General features: G+C 30.5%; 1 protein-coding gene across 3 annotated transcripts; it reads right to left on the bottom strand.

The window, feature by feature from the left end:
- Positions 1 to 2,229: 2,229 nt before the first annotated feature.
- LOC103574124 (heterogeneous nuclear ribonucleoprotein L) lies at positions 2,230 to 19,548 on the bottom strand. 3 transcript variants are annotated; one of them, XM_008553489.3, is made up of 10 exons: positions 18,960 to 19,548; positions 14,789 to 14,832; positions 13,995 to 14,064; positions 12,836 to 12,921; positions 12,468 to 12,564; positions 11,218 to 11,281; positions 6,638 to 6,730; positions 5,977 to 6,266; positions 5,379 to 5,862; positions 2,230 to 5,221 (listed from the first exon to the last, which is right to left on the bottom strand). In XM_008553489.3, the coding sequence occupies exons 1-10, from the start codon at positions 19,020 to 19,022 to the stop codon at positions 5,076 to 5,078; spliced, it is 1,437 nt and encodes a 478-aa protein (XP_008551711.1). In that variant the 5' UTR covers positions 19,023 to 19,548; the 3' UTR covers positions 2,230 to 5,075. The 3 variants fall into 3 exon arrangements, with proteins under 3 accessions (XP_008551711.1, XP_008551713.1, XP_008551714.1); XM_008553491.3 differs by having other exon boundaries at positions 6,638 to 6,724; XM_008553492.3 differs by lacking the exon at positions 18,960 to 19,548 and adding an exon at positions 18,081 to 18,602.
- Between the last annotated feature and the right edge of the window lie 156 nt (positions 19,549 to 19,704).

The following is a 19,704-nucleotide window of genomic DNA, read 5'->3' as shown; positions in this document are numbered from 1 at the left end:
AGAATAATTATCGACACAGTTTAAATCATTTTGTTTTTGTTCTTACAACCTTGACATATATTGCAGACATTGAAAATTTTCTTAATGTCTGATTATTTATTTATTTTTTTCTATTTTTAATTATTATTATTACAATTACAATACGCCTGTGTATATATTTATATATTTGTATAATGTATATGTGTGTGAATATTTTTGTTGTTTAATATATGTCATATATGTATCAGATTATTTTAAATACAATAAGATTTGATTTTGTACATAATTTGTATTCCATTCACCGGAAGATGATTGCTTAATACTGCAAATAATCTATCGCAATTTTAAAAAAAATATAATGATTACTACTATGTATATATTTACATATACATGTATACACATATATATATATATATTGAATATTTAGAACAAATAAAAAATAAAGGATGTTTTTAATAATTGGCAATTTAGTAAAATATTTTATTGACTTAAATTTTCTACCGGTGTATGGTATAGTCTTGATTAGTTACAGCGCATTTAAATTTACGCGCTCGTTTAATTTTATTATTTTAATTTTTTTTAAATATAGAGTTTAATATCTTTCGGTATGTCTTTTATTTGTTTAAATATTAATTATTATTTTAATAAAACGAGAGCAAATGCAAACTCAATACTCGTCAACAGACGAATAATTAAACGAAATAAAATTTCGTTAATTAAACGGACACACAATTCATTTAAAATAAAATTAAAATATTTTTTTAACGTTAATTATTTATTTGAAGTATTAAATGGGTCGTTATTTAGCAAATAATTATTTTAATTAAATATTTAAATAATTGACGTTAAAAAGATTTTAAAATATTTTATTTTCCCGCCGTACTATTATTTAAATCCGATTTAAAATTATCGGATTAAAAATAATTGCAAACGTTCGTTGTAATGTAGACTAAAATTTTTATGTGTTAGTAATTAATTCATTGATTAATTAATTAGTAAATTAATGTACAATTTATTTATCAGAAAATAAGCGACAGTCTAATGTGCAGATTTTTTTTTACTTTAAAAATTTCAAATTCATACTTTACTTTTATTTTATTTATACTTTACTTTTACTTTTCATTTCAGTTTACTTTTTTTTTGGCTTTTGAATTTTTATTTAAAAGTACGACGCGCTTTGATAAAAAGCGCCACTATTTTTATTCGCATCGGAGCGTGATTTAAATCACGAGGGCATCATTTAAGCGTCTCAAGTACTACTAATTTAATTAAGATAATTTATTATATTTTTTTATTTTTTCATTGCTAAACGCAGTTGTATTTTTTATTTAAATTTTGTATAAATAGAAAAGGAAAAAAATTGATAGACATTTTTTTTTCATTAATTACTTTAATTAATAAATGTATGGTTGTATTATTTCTGTATATTTTATTTCTTACTTGATTGATTAAAATAATCTGGCACGTAAAAATATCTAAGCCAGATTGTTGGATAATTATAATAATGATAATAATCAGTTGCTAAAAAACTTTCCATTATCATGACTCATTATTATGTTTAAAAATTCTTTATAAAATATTATTTCCAACTGACTTGATATTTAAGTGTTAGTGATAATTAATGATATATTGTCGTGTGAATTGTAAATCGAGGATATACATATATATATATATATTATTATATTATTATTAATTTTTTGTTTTTTTCAAAAAAATTATATTTTTGCCAAAGTATATATTTCTCACAGCCGTATCCAAACGATATTTCTACTTGATAAAACAAACAAAACTAAACAAACTTTTTGTTTATTTATATTTTTATAAATTAATAAATCCGTCGAAAAAAATCATAATTAAAATAAAAATAAATAAAAATTGATTACGTTAAGTATTTAAAATAAAAATTTATAAAATAATTATGACGATACTCCCAATTTAATTCCAAAAACTCGTAATTAATTTTTTTTATACATTACACCTACAATTACTTACGATATGACATTATTCTCGCCATCTAATTATTTTTTAATCATTAATTAAAAATTCGCTGGATGTCTACATGTTTACTTTTTTTTTTTTTAATTTTTCTCATTTAAATCTAGACTAACCTGATATGATTCTACACTTACAAATGTGTAGTTATTTAATTTTAAAAGTCAAAAATAAAATCTAAATAAAAATATAATCAGTAATTATTATTATCAAGATTAAATCGCGAAAAAAAAAATTATAATTAATAAGATTAATAAGATTTTAATATTTAAAAATAATAAAATTTAATTGTTAATAGAAAATACAAAGCGTATGTAAACGTCCGAGGGACGACGTGTTACCTTTATATTTAGTCCATAATTTTTTTTAAAATTACCATTTTTATTATTTATCATTATTTTTATTATTATTATTATTATTATTATTATTATTATTATTATTATTATTATTATTTTGTTTAGGCTACTTAAGCACTTTCCAAAACAATTCCGTTCATTGAAATCATTGCGAATCATCGTTGAAGCTCTCTATGTACATACATCAGACCACGTATTGCATTGCACCGTTAATTTTTATTTTAAAATAAAAAACTGTGCAATACAATATTATATGTATTTTATTTTTATCAAATACTCTAGTTATATATTTGTTTTTACACCTGGCTCAAATATAAATTTGTTCTTTATTTAAATCATCGATCATTTTTTTGTTTTATTTAAATTATTACTCTTAATAATAAATTCCACTTTATTACTCTGTTATTAGTTCATTTAAAATTTTATTTAAATTTTACACGCGCAATCACTCATCATCTCTCATGCTCTTGCACGATCAGTGGACATTAATTGCCGGTTACATTTTAGTTTTTTTTTCTGTCTACGTCTCAGGGGGGTATGCAATGCCCGGATAATTATTACTTTTATTATTTATCATTATCATTATTATTTGTAATCGTTATTTTAATATAATGCATGGCCGAGTTGCGTCTACATTATTTATTTATTGTTAATAGATATCTCATATATTTATATATATATATAGCAATTATAGAGTAATTTAGAAGAATTTAATTGATAGCGTTGTCATTTGGTTCGCTTTTCATCAAAAAATGTTTTTTTTTTTATCCGAGATCTAAAACCTGCTTTCATTTATTATTCAATAATTTAATTTTTTTTTTATTTAATTTTGTTTTTTTTTATAAAAACATCCCTTGACCCGACAAAATATTGCCAAGAGATACTAATTATCATGTTGTGTTCAAGGTAATTTTTTTTTAAATTATTTTAGCATATAAAATTCAATTCACAGTCCGTGATTCGATCCGTGATTATAAATCGAATAAGGAATTTAGTATCGAGTATATACTTATATACTTTTATTAATATTAATTTATTATTTACTTGAAAGTTATTAGGAAATCTGAACACTACAGTCCACCGCATGTGTGAACGCCAGTGATAAGATTAAATTTATTGTTCTTAAATATAGCAGTCAAGAAGATATATTTTATATAATTTTTTTTTTCTTTGTTTAAAATTCATAAAAGAGTCACGACGATTTATTGCCGCTTACTAATCTAAGCTTGTCTATAAAAGAGTTTCAATAAACTGTCGAATTTTTTAATGCTAAAAAAAATTTTTAAATTATTATTCGATTCGTAATTTACAATAAATAAAATAATCAATTGATAGATGGATAAATTAATCAATTAATTAATCAATCTATGGGTTTACTATGCGGGTAAATGAATGACTAGCGGCAATTATCGTCGGAAATGGTGCGCAGTATCGGGGACTAGAGGTGGCTCCAAAAATACATCGCGTAAAGTCGCGTAATCATCGTTCTAAATCCAGTTTAACCAATTAAATACACCAATCCAACATTACTTGACAATATACCATTATTATTATTATTATAAGTTATTTATAAATTTAATTATTCATTTATTTATTTCCCCGGTGTCAAAGTAATCCTGGACGGTAATTTAAAGGATTATAAACACGGCAGTTTTTATATTTAATAGCACGTGGTTCAGGTGTTTATTATTATTTTTAAAGCAAATGATAGTTAAGATGACACGTCATTAGAGTAGAGCCCGAACGTAATAAAAGTCATACATTCGTTGTTGTTATTATTATATTATTAATATTATAAACGACAAAAAATCGTCTAATCAGCAAACGCAATTGCCACGTGATTTGATATGTATCTGAGAAAAAAAAAGCAATTCTAAAATTTTGTGGCAATCTATCACACTTTATATCATGATAATTGTGATGTTTTCCCGTTCAATAATAAATCGATGAGTTATAAAAACTAACCAGAACCACGGCAGTACTAATTAATCAAAAAACGGGACGAGGGACCTCTAGGCATGTCTACGTCTGGATATAGTTGGTCCAGCCTTGTTTATTTATATTTTTCTTCATCTACACTTTCTTATTTAAAATCTCTTTTTGTTGCTTCTACATTTTTTTATATGCAATTTATTTTTATCGTTATTATTATTATTATTATTTTCCTATTTTATTTTTATTTACGTTTTTTTTAATCCTTCTGTTTGACAGCAGAAAGTAGAAATTCCGATACTCTTATCCGTAGGGCCAGAAAGCGGCCAGCGGCTGTGACGATAATGGAGGAAGCGACGGTTGTGGTGCTAATGCCGTAGGGGTCGGAAGTGCCGGCGCACCGGGAGTTGGCGGCGGGGGTGGAGGTGGAGGAGGTGGGGGTGGGGGCGGTTGATGAGACACCCTCTGTACGCCTGAATAGATACTCGGTGTAGTGATAAGAAGGTGACAGGAAGGAGGAAGTGGCGGTGGTAAAACGGGAGATAAAGCTATGGCTGTTTGGGGATGCACGGCTGTTCCTACCGTGACACATAATTCATGTAGGCCATATTGACCCTGCGCCTGACCTTGTGAGAGACGATGATGACGAAAATGATGATTGTGCTGATGGTATTGCTGCGGCTGCTGATGATGCTTCTGCTGCTGCTGTTGTTGATGCTGTTGCTGTTGATGATGGAGATGATGATGAAGCTGTTGCTGCTGCTGTTGATGACGGATGTTGCTGATATGCTGATGCTGGCCCTGGAGTTCGACGTTCTATTCTGAGTCTTGTTGCATTTTAGCGTGCCCATTACCGGGTGAATCGCTTGATGCATTGGCACTTGCACCGGCTGGTGGAAAGTTTGCTGGTATCGTACGTGATGATGAGAAACACAATTTCATGATGTACGGAAACTTGCCATCTAGTTTTAAACAACAAAAATCAATTTATAAGAGACGAATAAGTTTTTTTTTTATTTTTTTTTTATCTCTTATTGTCTTTTTTATTTTATTTTCTACTCTATTTGATTGCTAACACATTTAATGAATACTAGTCATGTTCTAGTTTCTAAAACTTACTACTATTCTCTAGTGCTGTGTGGTTACACTCCATTATCGCAGCGACGGCAACTCCTACACTGCTGAATTCAATAAGCCCCGAGGACGAGCGCTCTGACTTGAGTGGAAACAATTTTATAGTTAAAGGTGTTTCTATTCCACGTTCGACAAATACATTATTAACTGTTTCCTCGGTAAGATCTGGTGGTGTATTGAAGAAGTGAACTATTTTAGACGGTGGCTGTATTCTATTTTTATTAGCCATTGCTGGATTTAAGAATCTGTTATTTTTACTACCAGTGAAGTCTTTAAAACTGGCAGTTTTATCCGGCAATACGTAAGGGTTTGTTACGTCAGCAAGAAAGGCCTGCTTTGAAAAGCCGAGTTGAAGTTTACCTTCAGTACCAATTGTCACATTATTTAAATTTTGTAGGCACCGTTCTACGGCAATACTATCACCCATTTGAATCATGGCACATCCTTCCTTTGTCTTCAAAAATTTGACCTGAAAAAATAAAAAAAAAATCCATAAAGATTAAAAGATTATCGGGTTTCACTGGAGTAAATAACGAGGTAAAAAAATAATTTTGAAAAATGACAATACTTAGAGTGTATTTACCTTAGTGACGTTGCCGTAAAGACAGAAGAGGTTGAAGAGCTTGTCAGTGTTGACTTTGTCAGCTTGTAGACCGTAAACCATCATAACTGAGCCTTGAGTACTTGTCGGCGGCGTTTGTCCGAGACTTGGAACATAACCAGGTCTAGCTGGAGACGGATGAAGTGGCTCTCGGCCACTAAAGTCACCTTTTAACCCATACCTCTCATAAGGCTCCGCATACGTTGCGGGACCATTGAAGCTTTCTTCGTAGCGATCGTGCCCGGGTGGAAAGCCCACTTGTGGCGTCGAGCCTGCGGCCAAGAAATAACCTAACGTTATTAGAGTCGGCTAAATTAACCATAAGTATAAAGCTCACGAGATGAATATTTTAACAAGCTCCTTGAGGTTTTAATAACATTCGTTAATTATAAAAGACGCTGGCAATTACCAGAAAGTTTATTTTTATTTTTCTTACTACCGCCTAATTGGATATTTCATTTTATTTTTTTTACATCAAGTTAAGTAAATAGTTTAGGAGAAAATGGAAAAATTAAAGTTGACTTTTCGAGTTAAAAAAATATTTTATCGCTAATCTGGGGTCCAAAAGAAAGGTATTATGTGGAAGTATGTTAAAAGTCTGGTGGATATAATGTAATAAAATGAAGGAAAATAAAAAAGTTACCATATGGCTGTGGTGCTGCTCCATATCTCGGTTCAGCAAGAAGCGGCGCCGGTCGTCCGTTGGTGTTTGGTTCTTTTTGGTGAGCCACTGCACCTTAAACAGAGGTAATTTGCTCGGTAAGCACGGTTATCGCGACCAAACATACACTCTCGTCTGTCGTATATTTAATCTCTCGCTCTTACTCTTACTCTTCTTGTCTTTTAGAGTCACAATTTAACCACAGCCAACCACCAGCAACATTGTCAGTGAAACCGCGCCTCTACATATTTATAACATCGATCTATTCACCTCACATCCACCAACTAATTGTTATATACATATTACATGACCGTAAGGTTTAAATAATGTACTGTATTATTATCATTATTTATTTATTTATTAAAATTTTAAATATTTTATTCATTTGGCTTAAAAACTACTTAACTGTTTTGATTGGCAAGCAAGCGGCATTACTCCACTTACCGTAAATCAGTTGATCGATCTTGTACAAAATAATCTCTTGAAGAAGCCTCTGTTTTATATCTCCAACCGATAAAGCTGACAAGGCTCGGGATCATCATCATCAAAAGTACTTGTAGTAGAACCTACCTAAAGTGCTGTGTTCACTCACCAAACCTGATATCTCTTTCAATTTTCTCTCTTTCGTCCATTGTAAATCCAACATCACCAACATCATCATCATCACCATCATTATCATCATCATCGCCTCAAGTCAACAAAGTAGTTGATGGCCGCATCTGCACACAGACAAACATTCCAACATAACATCTTTCACCTGCAATCTTCCGCACTTCCGGATTATTCTTGTATTATTTCTGTGCACATGTTTTTTTCCAAATGTTTTTTTGTTGATTATTATTATTATTGTTATTATTATTATTATTACTATTATTATTAATAAATAATAATTATTATTACATCCGTGTTTAATTAACCGGTTAAATTTTGTTTAAAGCCTCGACCGCCACTTGTGTTAAATTTATAAATTTATAAGTGTGAATTAACGGGAGGATTAATGACTAGACTCCGTATTATCCGATTTTAAATAAATAATTATTATTTTTAATTACATGAATTAGCTCTCTCTCTTAATATTTCGTTTATATCGAATTTGTAGACTCGGTAAATTGATGGCGGGGCGATAGCAGTGGTCGATAGGTTCATCAGTCGAATGTTTGTCTGTGAGTGCATTGGTAGCCTTTGCAAAAAATGGCACATAACATTGTTGTGATTATTATTAATATTATTATTATTATAATTATTATTAATATATTATTACTAAAACCACTTGGTCATTAATTTGCATATATACACGATCCATATTGTATCTAATAAAGCACATATATGCATAAGTGTAAATTTTAGTGTTTATTTTATTATTATAGACTTTTTAATTAATAATTTTAAATGTCAAGTATTATTATAAATATATATATTATGCGACATAAAATAATTAATGTATATATGTTTGTTCTCAATTATTAGTACATTTGTATATAAAATGCTTTTATAGGTGAGTTGTTTCGTTTCATATATATTTTAATAGTCGATGCTGGTGGTGAATGAAATTTGTTGAGGGTCCGATTGCTCGTATATCTATATATATATATATATATATTACTCTACTCGTAGTATGTGTGACATATGTGAGAATATCTTGTAAACTATGTGACAGTTACGTAACTAATTAGTCTTTTTATGCATACATATATTAATATATATACCTAAGTATATATATAAATACATATATACATATATTTACATTTTTTTGACATTATAAGCTTCCGTCTTATTATTTTTCATTCATTTTCATTCGTCTGTAGTTAATATTATGATATATATATATTTTTTTTTCCCATCTCCATCCCTCTGGCGTTCACCCGCAGTATAAATATAACTTTCTTTTTGCCTCCTTTATGTCTCGTCCGGCTCTTCAAGCGATAATTGACGGTACGATTCTTGAAAGCATCTTTCACTAAATTACTACAGGTCTCATAATAATAATTTACGTTAACAAAAAAAATGTTAAAAAAAGTAAAGTTGATATATTGAGATTTTAACGCGTAAAACATTTGTCAGTTAATTTCATCATCTATGTGTTTTGAGAGGTGTAGAGTTGTTAAATAATCGATCAATGATTATTCACTTGTATTTTATAATTATTTATCAGTTGATATATTTTTGATCCTTGTGTTAAAGTTGAGTGCAGGCCGTGGTGATGTATTTATTATAAATATGTGTGTCTTCTTTTATTATTTATTATCTCGATGGCATGATTCAATGACAAATTATATGTTTGTCATTTGTGTTGGATGATGTTTAAAGTAGTTTAAGCGCCGGTGATTTTTCTACATTATTTTTGTTTTCTACTTGCTACATTTTTTTTATTTTTCGTTGTGTTTATGTTAAATATACACTAGAATATCCATCATGTGTTGTGACAAGTAGCTCACTACATTATTTAAACAATAAACAAGTAATTTATTTATATATATACCGTTTTTTTTAACGCAATGTGTACTGAGGTGGTTTGATGTGTATCTGGAAGCTTAATGCCACAATGATTCACTATTTATATAAATATTAGTTAATAATATACCAATCATCAAGTCAATATAAATGGAAAAAAAAATTTTTTTAATACAAATTATTTAAATATTTAAGGAAATAAATTCATTAATTGTAAAAAATACTGTTTAATTATGTACAGAAAAAAAAAGTTTGGCGCAAAAAATTTTTACTCGCCTCAAGAAATTTTTTGTATTATAAATTTTAAAAAATTTTCTTGAGGCGATAAATTTTTTCCAGTCATAAGAAAATTTCTATCTTCAATTCATACACAGAAAAAAAAGTTATCTTGAGTTAAGAAAATATTTTAGAAGACTAACATTTTCGGGAACCAAGTCAAGATTTTCTTGAGCCAAGAAAATTCGTTTAAGTCGAACTTTAGCCGAGAAAATAGAGGTTTTAAAAAAAATTTTCTTAAATCAAGAATATTTACATTCAGTCGATAATTTTTTTTCTGTGTAGTGCAAAATATTTTTTGCACCAAGAAATCTTTTTTTCTGTGTAAAAAAAAATAACAATAATAATTTTCAAATGTTATTATTTAAATGAGTTTTCTAAATTTAAACTTTTCTAACAAAACCATTGACTTAAGGTCCACGATGCAGAGAATCTTATTACTGTGTGTACAATATAATCCTTTACAAAATTATTTATGTACAGTTTTACTCTGTTTTGCATAGTTTTAGCAGAATCTTAATTCAAAGCCCGGGATGTATGCCGACGTTTTACTATTATTATTATAAATTTTAAATGAACGAGATTCTAAATTAAAATTAAAATTTTACGGAAAACCGACCAACTCTTTAATTATTTATTTTTTTCCTTAATACAAATAATTTTTTCAAGGATTAAATTTACTAAAAAATAACAAAAATAATTTATTATCTAGAGCCGATATTTTCAAGCGCAAAAAATATGTACATAATTTAAATTTCAAACTAATTCAATATATTAAATTTACATTGCTAAACAGTATTACTAATCTATAAAAAAAAATTTTTTTCCATGTATAATTAATCGTAGAAAAAAAAATCTACAAAATGCTTCCATGCGACAATAAAGTGTAACAACGAATAAGGCAACGAATTATTATATTTAAACAATTGGTAACTGTGTGTAACTGTGATATTTATCATGGATTCTCTCACGTAAGCTCGCGTATATTTTTTCAAATGACAATATCTGCCGGGGGATTGGTACAGCGGACAAATACCGATCACAGAGAAAGAGCAAGAGTGATATACAGTTTGAGAGATTAAAGGATTAAATATATAGGTATTACAGCAGTGGGTTAGAGGGCGTGGTCCAAAGAGTAATCGTAGGAGGTATGACTATATCTATACATATATAAATATACATGTATACATGAAAGAAAATTATTGGCATTGCGTTTATTCGCGTGAATTTTCTTCGGGGCGGTAGTAACGTCGTCCACACGTCAAACAGTCTCGTGACATCCCGGCAATCCGTGGATCTAAACGTAACTTCTTTTACTTTATCAGTGATTTTTCGTAGTGGGACAATGTTCCGCCCCGAGGAGTTCCAATTCGATAGTTGTCAGTTTGGCAGGCAGGCAAGCAGGCAGGTATAGAGATAGGCAGAAGGCGGCTAATGGCGATAAAAGAGTGTTGGTGCATGTCAGGGATAACACAGTAGGGTAGGATTGTGCGAGAGGGATGGAAGAGGTTTGGGGAGGGTAGGAAGCAATGAGTTGGAAATAGAAGTAGTAGAGAGGCTGATAGAGCATGAGGCCAGAGTAGAGAGGAAGCTTGGACCAGAATAGCATCAGTTGCAACATTGGCGAAATATTGATGGTAGAAAAGAGAGCGAAAAAAAAGGAAAGGGAATAAAAAAAAATTAAAAAAAAAAATATTAGAAGAATGATTGTCGATCGGTCGTCGTTGCACTGCTCGAGTGAGTGAGCAAGTGAGTGAGTGAATGATTGACTGAGTAAATGAGAGCGAGGGAGAGAGAGAGACAAAAAAATAAAGAGAAAGAGCTTAAAAGCTTACCCAGTGCTGGTGTCGTATAGTCCCAGCTCTCGGCATCATTCTTGTATACATTAAGCTTGGTCGGCTGAAACATTTCAAAATAAAATATTAAAATAATAATAATTATTACATACACAAGTTTAAAGCATTAAATTGACTATAAATGTCTCATAAAATATATATAATCGTAATTAAATTGCCAACAGAAAGTGTGAGAGTTGATGGAGAGAAACGAATGACAAATCGTAAAGATCACGCTTACTCGTGTAAATTGTATAAGATTCATATGATATTTAACTGAAATTACAGAAAATTACTTTGGCGTCGTGGATGAGAATGCTGATTATTATTATTATTATTAGTTATTATGATTATTAAGATGATGATGATGATGAAGATAACGTGTGGTGCCAAAGGGAAATACCAAAGTTTCTGGTAATGTAGCCTACTACTGGAGCATCCCTGTCATATCAACGTCATGTCTCTGAAATACTTGAGCTATATTTGTCCAGTGAACCAACTGCCAGCGGATGCCATAGTCGACGTTTTAAATCACATCTAGCGTATGCATAAGTGCTCGTTTCCTAGGTTTGATGTATCGTAAAATGTTATTACTGTTATGATTATGATTACGATTGACGATTTAAATTTTAAGTATCCGGTTTATTATAACTGCCTTTATGTATTAGTACTATAACCCGATATTTTATGGGTTCTTATCGGTTGTGGAATGTGATTCTCGACATTTAATCAAGGGGAACAGATCCCTTAAAGCATATTTGTTTTAGTCATACCAACGGTAATGTAAGTTGGAGTAGTAGTTGTAGTAGTAGTAGTAGTAGTAGTAGTAAAATCATCTGACTATTTTTGGCAGGCACTCACGTGCTTTCTAGACCGCCAAACTGCTAAATCGCCTAGCATATAACCCAGCGTAGAAGCATTAAACGAGAGTATTAATTCAAGCGGCTGGCAGACGTTGAAAGACGAGCCAACGAATTCGCGGACTCTTCTTCAACCGCTACTACACTGCCTCACATTTTCTCTATCTCTCTAATTTTCTCATTCGCTTTACTTTCTCACTGTCTTGTATAGACTCTGAACATTATATAGTTATAATATATACATTGTACAGTACTTGCTTTCTCTTTCTCTCTCCCTCTCTCTCTCACATTGTCTTTCTCGTTTGGTCGATCGATAATTCGCGACCTGCGTACGAGTTAGCACGTTGTAAAGTTTTAACTTTGAATAAACCAACGACTTCTTATGCTTACCTTGGCAAAGTCAATCTTCAGTGTGCAGCAACCCGAGTAAATGTCACAACCGTGAAGGGCTTCTTTAGCCCGCGTTGCTGACTCTACCGAGTCAAACGTAATATCAAAAACAAATCGTTAAGGATTATATGTATATATTTATATAAATTTATATTATATTATATTGTATACGAGCCTACACGCTTATATTCTTACATTTATGTTTTAAATGTTTACAATTAAACATGAATGAGAAACTAAAATAAACAGAAATACTAAAGTAAACAAAAAATTAATTTTCTCAAGTTTAATTTAGTCTCTCAATTAAATGTTTTTTTTTTTTTTTAATTTAAATATATATTTATTTATATTTAGAATAAAAAGGATATTCGACCATAGCCTGAACGCCATTTTTCTTAAAGATAACGATACGTTGTACCTGTCCACTTGGGGCACTGATTGTGTGCAGTACTTCCTGTAACAGATGTTTATAAATGATATTTGACCACTACAAAAATAGTAATACGTATTTATTACTAATTATATAAATTGTTAAATAATTATTAGGGGTATGCAAATCGGGTTCCGTATACCTGAAGATCGAAATATTTTTCGCGCAACGAAAAAAAAAATTGAAAAAATTAAATCTACTGGATGACTGTAGATCATTGAAACTTACCTCCGGTCAAATTACATAAATTTTTTTCATTTTCGTTGCGGGAAAAATGTTTTGATCTTCAAGTACATAAATTCATAACTCTGCGAATTATTCGTAAATTTTAGAATTATTTGAAACTTTTAAAATTACTCGATTCAAATCGTGAAAATTCTAATCAGCTTTCAAATATTCAAATTTTATTTAATGAAGAGCTTAGTTTTTGAAGTAACCAAAAATTTTTTTCATAGATTCGTGTCTGAGTTATATTTCCTTCTGACAAAAATTTGAATTATTGGAAAAACTTTTACAATTTTAAGTCGTTCAAAATAAAATTTTTGAATTATTTATAAATTTTTAAATTATTCGAGACTACAAATAATTCGATTCGATTCGATACGAATAATTCGTAAGTTTAAACTATTCGCCCACCCCTAAAAATTATTTAAATTAAATGTATACGTTATATTTAAAGATTAAGAAGACATTTCCCATCTGCACTCTCTTGAGCCTTTTAAATTTTGATTCTGCTGGCAGTCGCTTGACCTCGCTCAACTTAATCCAGACAACGGTGTCGTCTTGCTTGAGAAATGAGCCGTCGTTATGCCTCAAAGTCAATGAGGAATTTACGAATGGTATGGACGTTATTTATCCACGTGGGCTGTTTTGTATAATACATACAAGCACAATGTTCGTGGATACTAAGCTTGTCACAACACACACGATCTTGGAAATTGTTGGCTCGCGATACGAGATGAGAGTGCAGACAGAGTGGTCTGATATATATATACATCATAAATAATAATCATTCTTTACAATCTAGTAGCATTAGCGTCTATGTATAATAATAATAAATATTATTAAGTATATATTATGTTGTTATTAAAACTTACGACTGTTATTGGATAAACTGGGTTGATTATTGTAAACAATAATACGTGATTCGGTTTATTATTGTCTTCTCTGTAAAAAGCAATAAATATTTATGAGCTAATTTTTCGGCCAAGTACATTACATATGAATGAATAAAATATTGTAGAGGTTCAGAGCTTGGCATTTTCATTCTTTTATAAAATTCTTCAGACCTTATACTATGCACACATATATATGTATATATATGTTCACATAGCTCATAAAATATGGCCAATTGTAAAACCTTTCTCACTTATTCTTTGTCTTTTTTTTTTTTTATCCTTAATATTTAAATATTTCTTCAAACTTTATGTTAAATAAAGAAAAAATGATGACAATTTTATCACATTTTAAAGTTACAGCTGTTGTAATTTAAAAATTTTTAAATTATTAAAATAAAAGTGAAAAAAATATAAATTTTAAATTTAATATTTAAATATATCTTAAAATTTTATGTTAAATAAAGAAAAAATGATGATAAATTTACGGCAATTTAAAGTTACATCCGTTGTAATTTAAAAATTTAAAAATTATTAAACTAAAAGTTAAATAAAACTAAATTTAAAATTTAATATTTTATTAAAATTAGTAATTGTGAAATAAATTAATAAAGAATTTAATTATCTAAACTCAAAGAGTACCTGATAATTATAGATAAATCTACCGTCAGAAAACCACAAAAGTCTTATATTAATAAAAACTCCAATCTCTAAAACCTCTAATAATTATTACGTACAGTAAAGATAAAAAAAACGGATGATGATAAACAATTTACCTTTTGCGACGCGGCTCATCGCCATACCCACTGTATTCGTGATTCTGAAACACAATAAAATAAATTAAATTTACGATAAATTTAACAATAATTATGACGAATAATAATACAAATAATAATAAAATAATGACGGTCGCATGGAGGATAAAATGGAGGAAGTCGTATTGCAAAGTACACGTCAAAAAGTTAAGTCTAGTTGAGTTTGTTTTATTTATTATCTAAAGTGTCTAGTATTGATGTCCTATATACTTATATATACATTTGTATGCAATAGACAGATATAAAAGACAAATTTTAACTGTAAATCCCGGGCAAAACGATTTTAATTGTCGTCTACGTCGTTTAGTTGTCGTACTAAATACATTATAACAACTAAAATTCCCGATCCAAATTTACAAATTAAGCTAGCCAGAGGTCTACTCCATTTACTTTGAGTAAAATCGTTTATGGACGTCATCCAACCGCTCAACCATCGTAAACCTATTCTTTTTGTACCGGGCAATCAACTTTGACAACTCAACATACACTAGTTAAATCATGTCTTGCATAGATACAAATCTATCTATCACAGTCAGTAGTTAATAATATAACACAACATAAGATACAATTTACACCGAGACCAAATGGAGACAAAAATGTATGAATTTTTGTTTTACTATGCTGTCACCCAAACTTAAAACAGAAAATTGAGTCGTCAAAAAATTATTAAGCTGCACTGTAATTATTATCGTGAGTCTCTACAAATTTTTAATTTTTTACTACACTGTAAAAAATTTTCGGAGTGAACGCGGATTAAATCCGAAGTGGATGACTGTATATTTATTTAATCCCCTCGGAGTGAAATTTACTTGAGGGGAGTTTATTTTAATATTAAAAATCCGAATCGGAGTGAATGCGAATTGAAATAAAATTCAAATCTCTCTGCTGAAAAGACAAACTCCCTATTTACTTCTTGTGCGGAGTAATTTAAAAAAAAAAACTCCAGAACTCCAAGTGACTCAACTTCCTATTTCAAATTTGGTCAACAGCAGAATAAAAATTTGTATATTTCTCAATCCCATTTTTTTCCGTGTGCTAAATTACTAATAACTGAGATCTAAACGGCGTAAAATAATCGATAGAAAATACGACAACAGTCGTATCAGCAGCAACAGGAAATTTTCCCTTCAAAAGGATAAAGATGAAAACCAGTTAAGCTGAGTAGCTGTAACACATCGGCAGAATCAGCAGTTGTACCGGTAACAGCAGTGGCATCAGTAACAACAGCAACAGCACCAGCACCAGCACCGGTACCAGCAACAGGAGAAAACCAACAAGGATACATATAGGAGTAAGAGACGGTAGACGACTATTGCCATTGGCAATATGCCAAGCACGCGCCAATAAAGAGATTAGCAACGAAAACAATGTTTACATTTTATTGCTTAGTATCCAAGAGAGCTTTCTTGACTCACTTTCTGCATCACGTTGTTCGCGGTCTTAAAATGCGTTGAGAGCACTCAGCTATCACACAAAACATCAACAACAAATACGTTTTATGTTGTACATATTATATGTTATATAGTAATTCGCTGATCTATTTGCTTTTTACTAATGTTAGTTCAGAGTTTATAAACATATATATGATAGACATACGTAAGTCTATATAAATTATTTCATACGATTATAAATTGATATACATGTGCACATACAATTGGCATTTAAGTTGAGTTAAAACGGCACTTGTGACTGTTTTTTTTTGTTTTCTTTTTTTTTTCCACTGAAATAAAAATAAAGTAAATAAATATAAAAACAACAAAGCACAAATGTAAAAAATAGAATGAAGCAAAACAATAGTAATAAATAAAAAAATAAGTATGTACCTACGGGCGAATAAACACGAATATACGAATGGGACAACTGACTACTTAACTTGTCTCGGCTGTAATATCTACTTGTATCTGTATGCATTTCTATTATTAACTCTGTGATATGTCGCGACTACAGTACGACGTTCGGAAGACAACACCACCGAGTACAATGACACGGTGTTGAACGAGTAATCAGATCGGGCTTCACTATCATCGCACTATCATTGCATACCTATAATATAAAATCTTCTTTTGTATGTCATCGGCGTCACCACATCATACATTATTAATATAAAAGACTAGATATAACCGCGAATCAAAATAGAGAGATAGGAAACAAAAGCTCGGTGAAGTAGATAGTACTTTTTGTTGGCTTTTCAATTTAATTAAATGGATACATCTCTTGAGATAAATTTACTGGAAGAAAAAAATTTTTCATCCTTTATTCTCTTACAAGTTTTTAAATAATTTTAAATAATTCTCTGAGGATTGTTATTATTATTTTTTATTTTTTACGTATCATTGGTCAAAGGTAAACGATTTACGGAGATGGCAAATTGTATTAATTATCGATTTCAATGACGCACAAGCGCGTGCGCCAATTTTTGAATATGCGCATAAATGCTTCTCCATTGGACAGATAATTCATACTTTCGTCTTTGTGACAAATCATCATATCAGACTCAAAAATACTGTACCATTCATAATTTATATATGTAAATATGATGCCGAAATTAGCCGAGGTCTAAAAATATTTGAATATTTTTTAAAATTGCACCTACAGGTTTTTAAATTTTTTACATATGCATATTTATAGTTTTTTTTTCTTTTTAATAAAAATTGTTTAAAAAAAAATTCGCAAATTGTTAATTGTTTGCTAACCAGAATCATCTATAAAGTATATATATTTTTAAAATACATATATATGGATGCTAGATATTACAACACCTGTATAACGACCACAATGTAAGCTATGAGATGTTTGTCGTCACAAGATAAATCCAATGATTTATGATCTTTTTTAATTAAATTTTCGGGTAAAAAAAGAAAAAAGTAAAAATTTTTTCTGTCATCTCAATTGGAGTAAAAAAGCTAAAATAAATTACTGTTGAACTTTCCAATTATAAAGTCATATATATAAATACGTCAAAAGCAATAAAAAATTTAAATATAATAGAACGCGTGATTAAGCGAACAAAAATCGATATGCAGACATGCATTGTAGTGTATTATATATTTACTGTATTATATATTTATATACACCTACAGTCTATGTAATTGTATATTGTATTGTACCATTTAAAATATATATCTTTATATTATTATTATCATTACTGTTATTGTTGTTATAAGTTAATAAAATAACAATAATAAATAATTCGACAAGCGTCTAGAGGAAGGTATCGTCAATAGCGACCGGCTTCGCGAAATAATCAATATACCTCCATGACAAGAGAGCGGCGGGACCGCTGGCACGCAGGGATAACAGGTTGTCGACTCGATGACGATGACCAAGACGACCAAGACGAGGACGAGGACACAGCTTAGCTATGACGGCGATCAGTTGACGGCAATTTTAACGGCGATGCCGATGACTTGCCGTTCAATGGTTAAACATTCAATCATCAACACTATAAGCTTTTTCTTTTACAATTTTATGATTTAATGCTCTTTTTATCTTTATCTCCTCCTTCTTTTTACTCCGTTTTGTTAAACATTTTTATTTATTATATATCAGTATTTAACTCGGACGCGAAATCGATACTTCCAGATTAGCTTAACGAATCAACGATCCTTCCTCTTGGTACGTAGGGTCCATACATATAACATACCAATGGCGACGTGAGAGTTACGCGCGCGATCTTTTAATCCAACAATACCCAGCACCGTTGTTGTAATTGTAACGACGACGACGACGATCGTCCCCAAGCCAGGACTTATTCAACGATACTAATTTTATTTATAAGTTCAATCAACTGACGGCTGTTTTATGTTATGTTATATTATGTTCTGTATGTGTCCATGTACATGTACTTTTTACTATACGTATTGTTGAGTTTATGCACAGTATATTTATTTATCTACTTGAAAAATTATATTATTTTGATGGTGACTAAAAAAAAATTATCATGGTTAATATTTTTGTATGAATGAGTTAGTAATAAATAAATAAATAATAATAATAAATTAATGTGTGAGATTAGTTTGTAATTACGAGATTTGAATTTTTAAATGTAAAAAAAAAATATATATATATATTTAAAAAATGCATGTAAATGTAAATAAATAACGCGGGTTTACGGTGTCTGGAAGCTCCTCACCCTGTGACCGGACTCCTCAAGTCGCTGCCTCTTCGAGTGGGGTCCGTCCCCATTGAACGCCATCCTGTCTCTCGTGTTACCGAAGTTAAGGTATATATATATTTTTTTTATATATATATGGATAATTTAAATACACTCGCACCTCTTCGGTATTATATATTTAGTCGATTACTTAGTGATGATTGATTTTTTATAGTGGACACGGAGTTTATTTGAGGATGAGTTTAACGATTGTTCCAGGAAATAAGATCCGGTGATAAAGGAGCAGGTGGTGGTGAAGGTCTGGTAAATGGCGTGGTTATGGTGTGGAGGAGAGGGGCGAAAAAAAAAATATTATAAAGAACGCGACGTGCCACGAACAGAGTATCTTATCACGGACGTTGCTTGTCCGACGAACGCGCCAACGGTTTAAGGGAGACTGGGACTGGTGCGTCAGGAACAGAATAAACTGAGACGCCTCCGATAAATTTTAATATCGATACCACGACGACTACGAATATATATGCACTAGGTAGTGGTAGAAACAAACCGGGATTAAACGCCCCGGCGAATCGGAGCGGACTGCAACGAATCGGACTGAAACTGACGAACGAAGGAATCCTCAACACACTACTGTACTAAAATCTATATGATTTTATTTTTACAACGCCACTTAGTGCTGCCATCTCTCTCCTGAATAAAGTCCGCCATTTTTTTAAACTTGAGCGCGTGCGCGCGCTTATTTTATCGCGGGAATAAGTTCTGT

The sequence above is a fragment of the Microplitis demolitor genome, chromosome 7 (assembly GCF_026212275.2).
Source record: "Microplitis demolitor isolate Queensland-Clemson2020A chromosome 7, iyMicDemo2.1a, whole genome shotgun sequence".
NCBI lineage: Eukaryota > Metazoa > Arthropoda > Insecta > Hymenoptera > Braconidae > Microplitis > Microplitis demolitor.
This window is presented reverse-complemented; position numbering and strand designations above follow the sequence as displayed.

Bases quoted from the DNA above. Each gene is read 5' to 3' on its own strand.
- LOC103574124 (XM_008553489.3), bottom strand. From the start codon at position 19,022: ATGGCGTTCAATGGGGACGGACCCCACTCGAAGAGGCAGCGACTTGAG. The intron at 14,833-18,959 runs GTGAGGAGCTTC...ATTGTGTTTCAG, and splicing joins TTGAGGAGTCCGGTCACAGG to AATCACGAATACAGTGGGTA. The intron at 12,922-13,994 runs GTAAGTTTTAAT...CATCTGTTACAG, and splicing joins CAGTTTATCCAATAACAGTC to GAAGTACTGCACACAATCAG.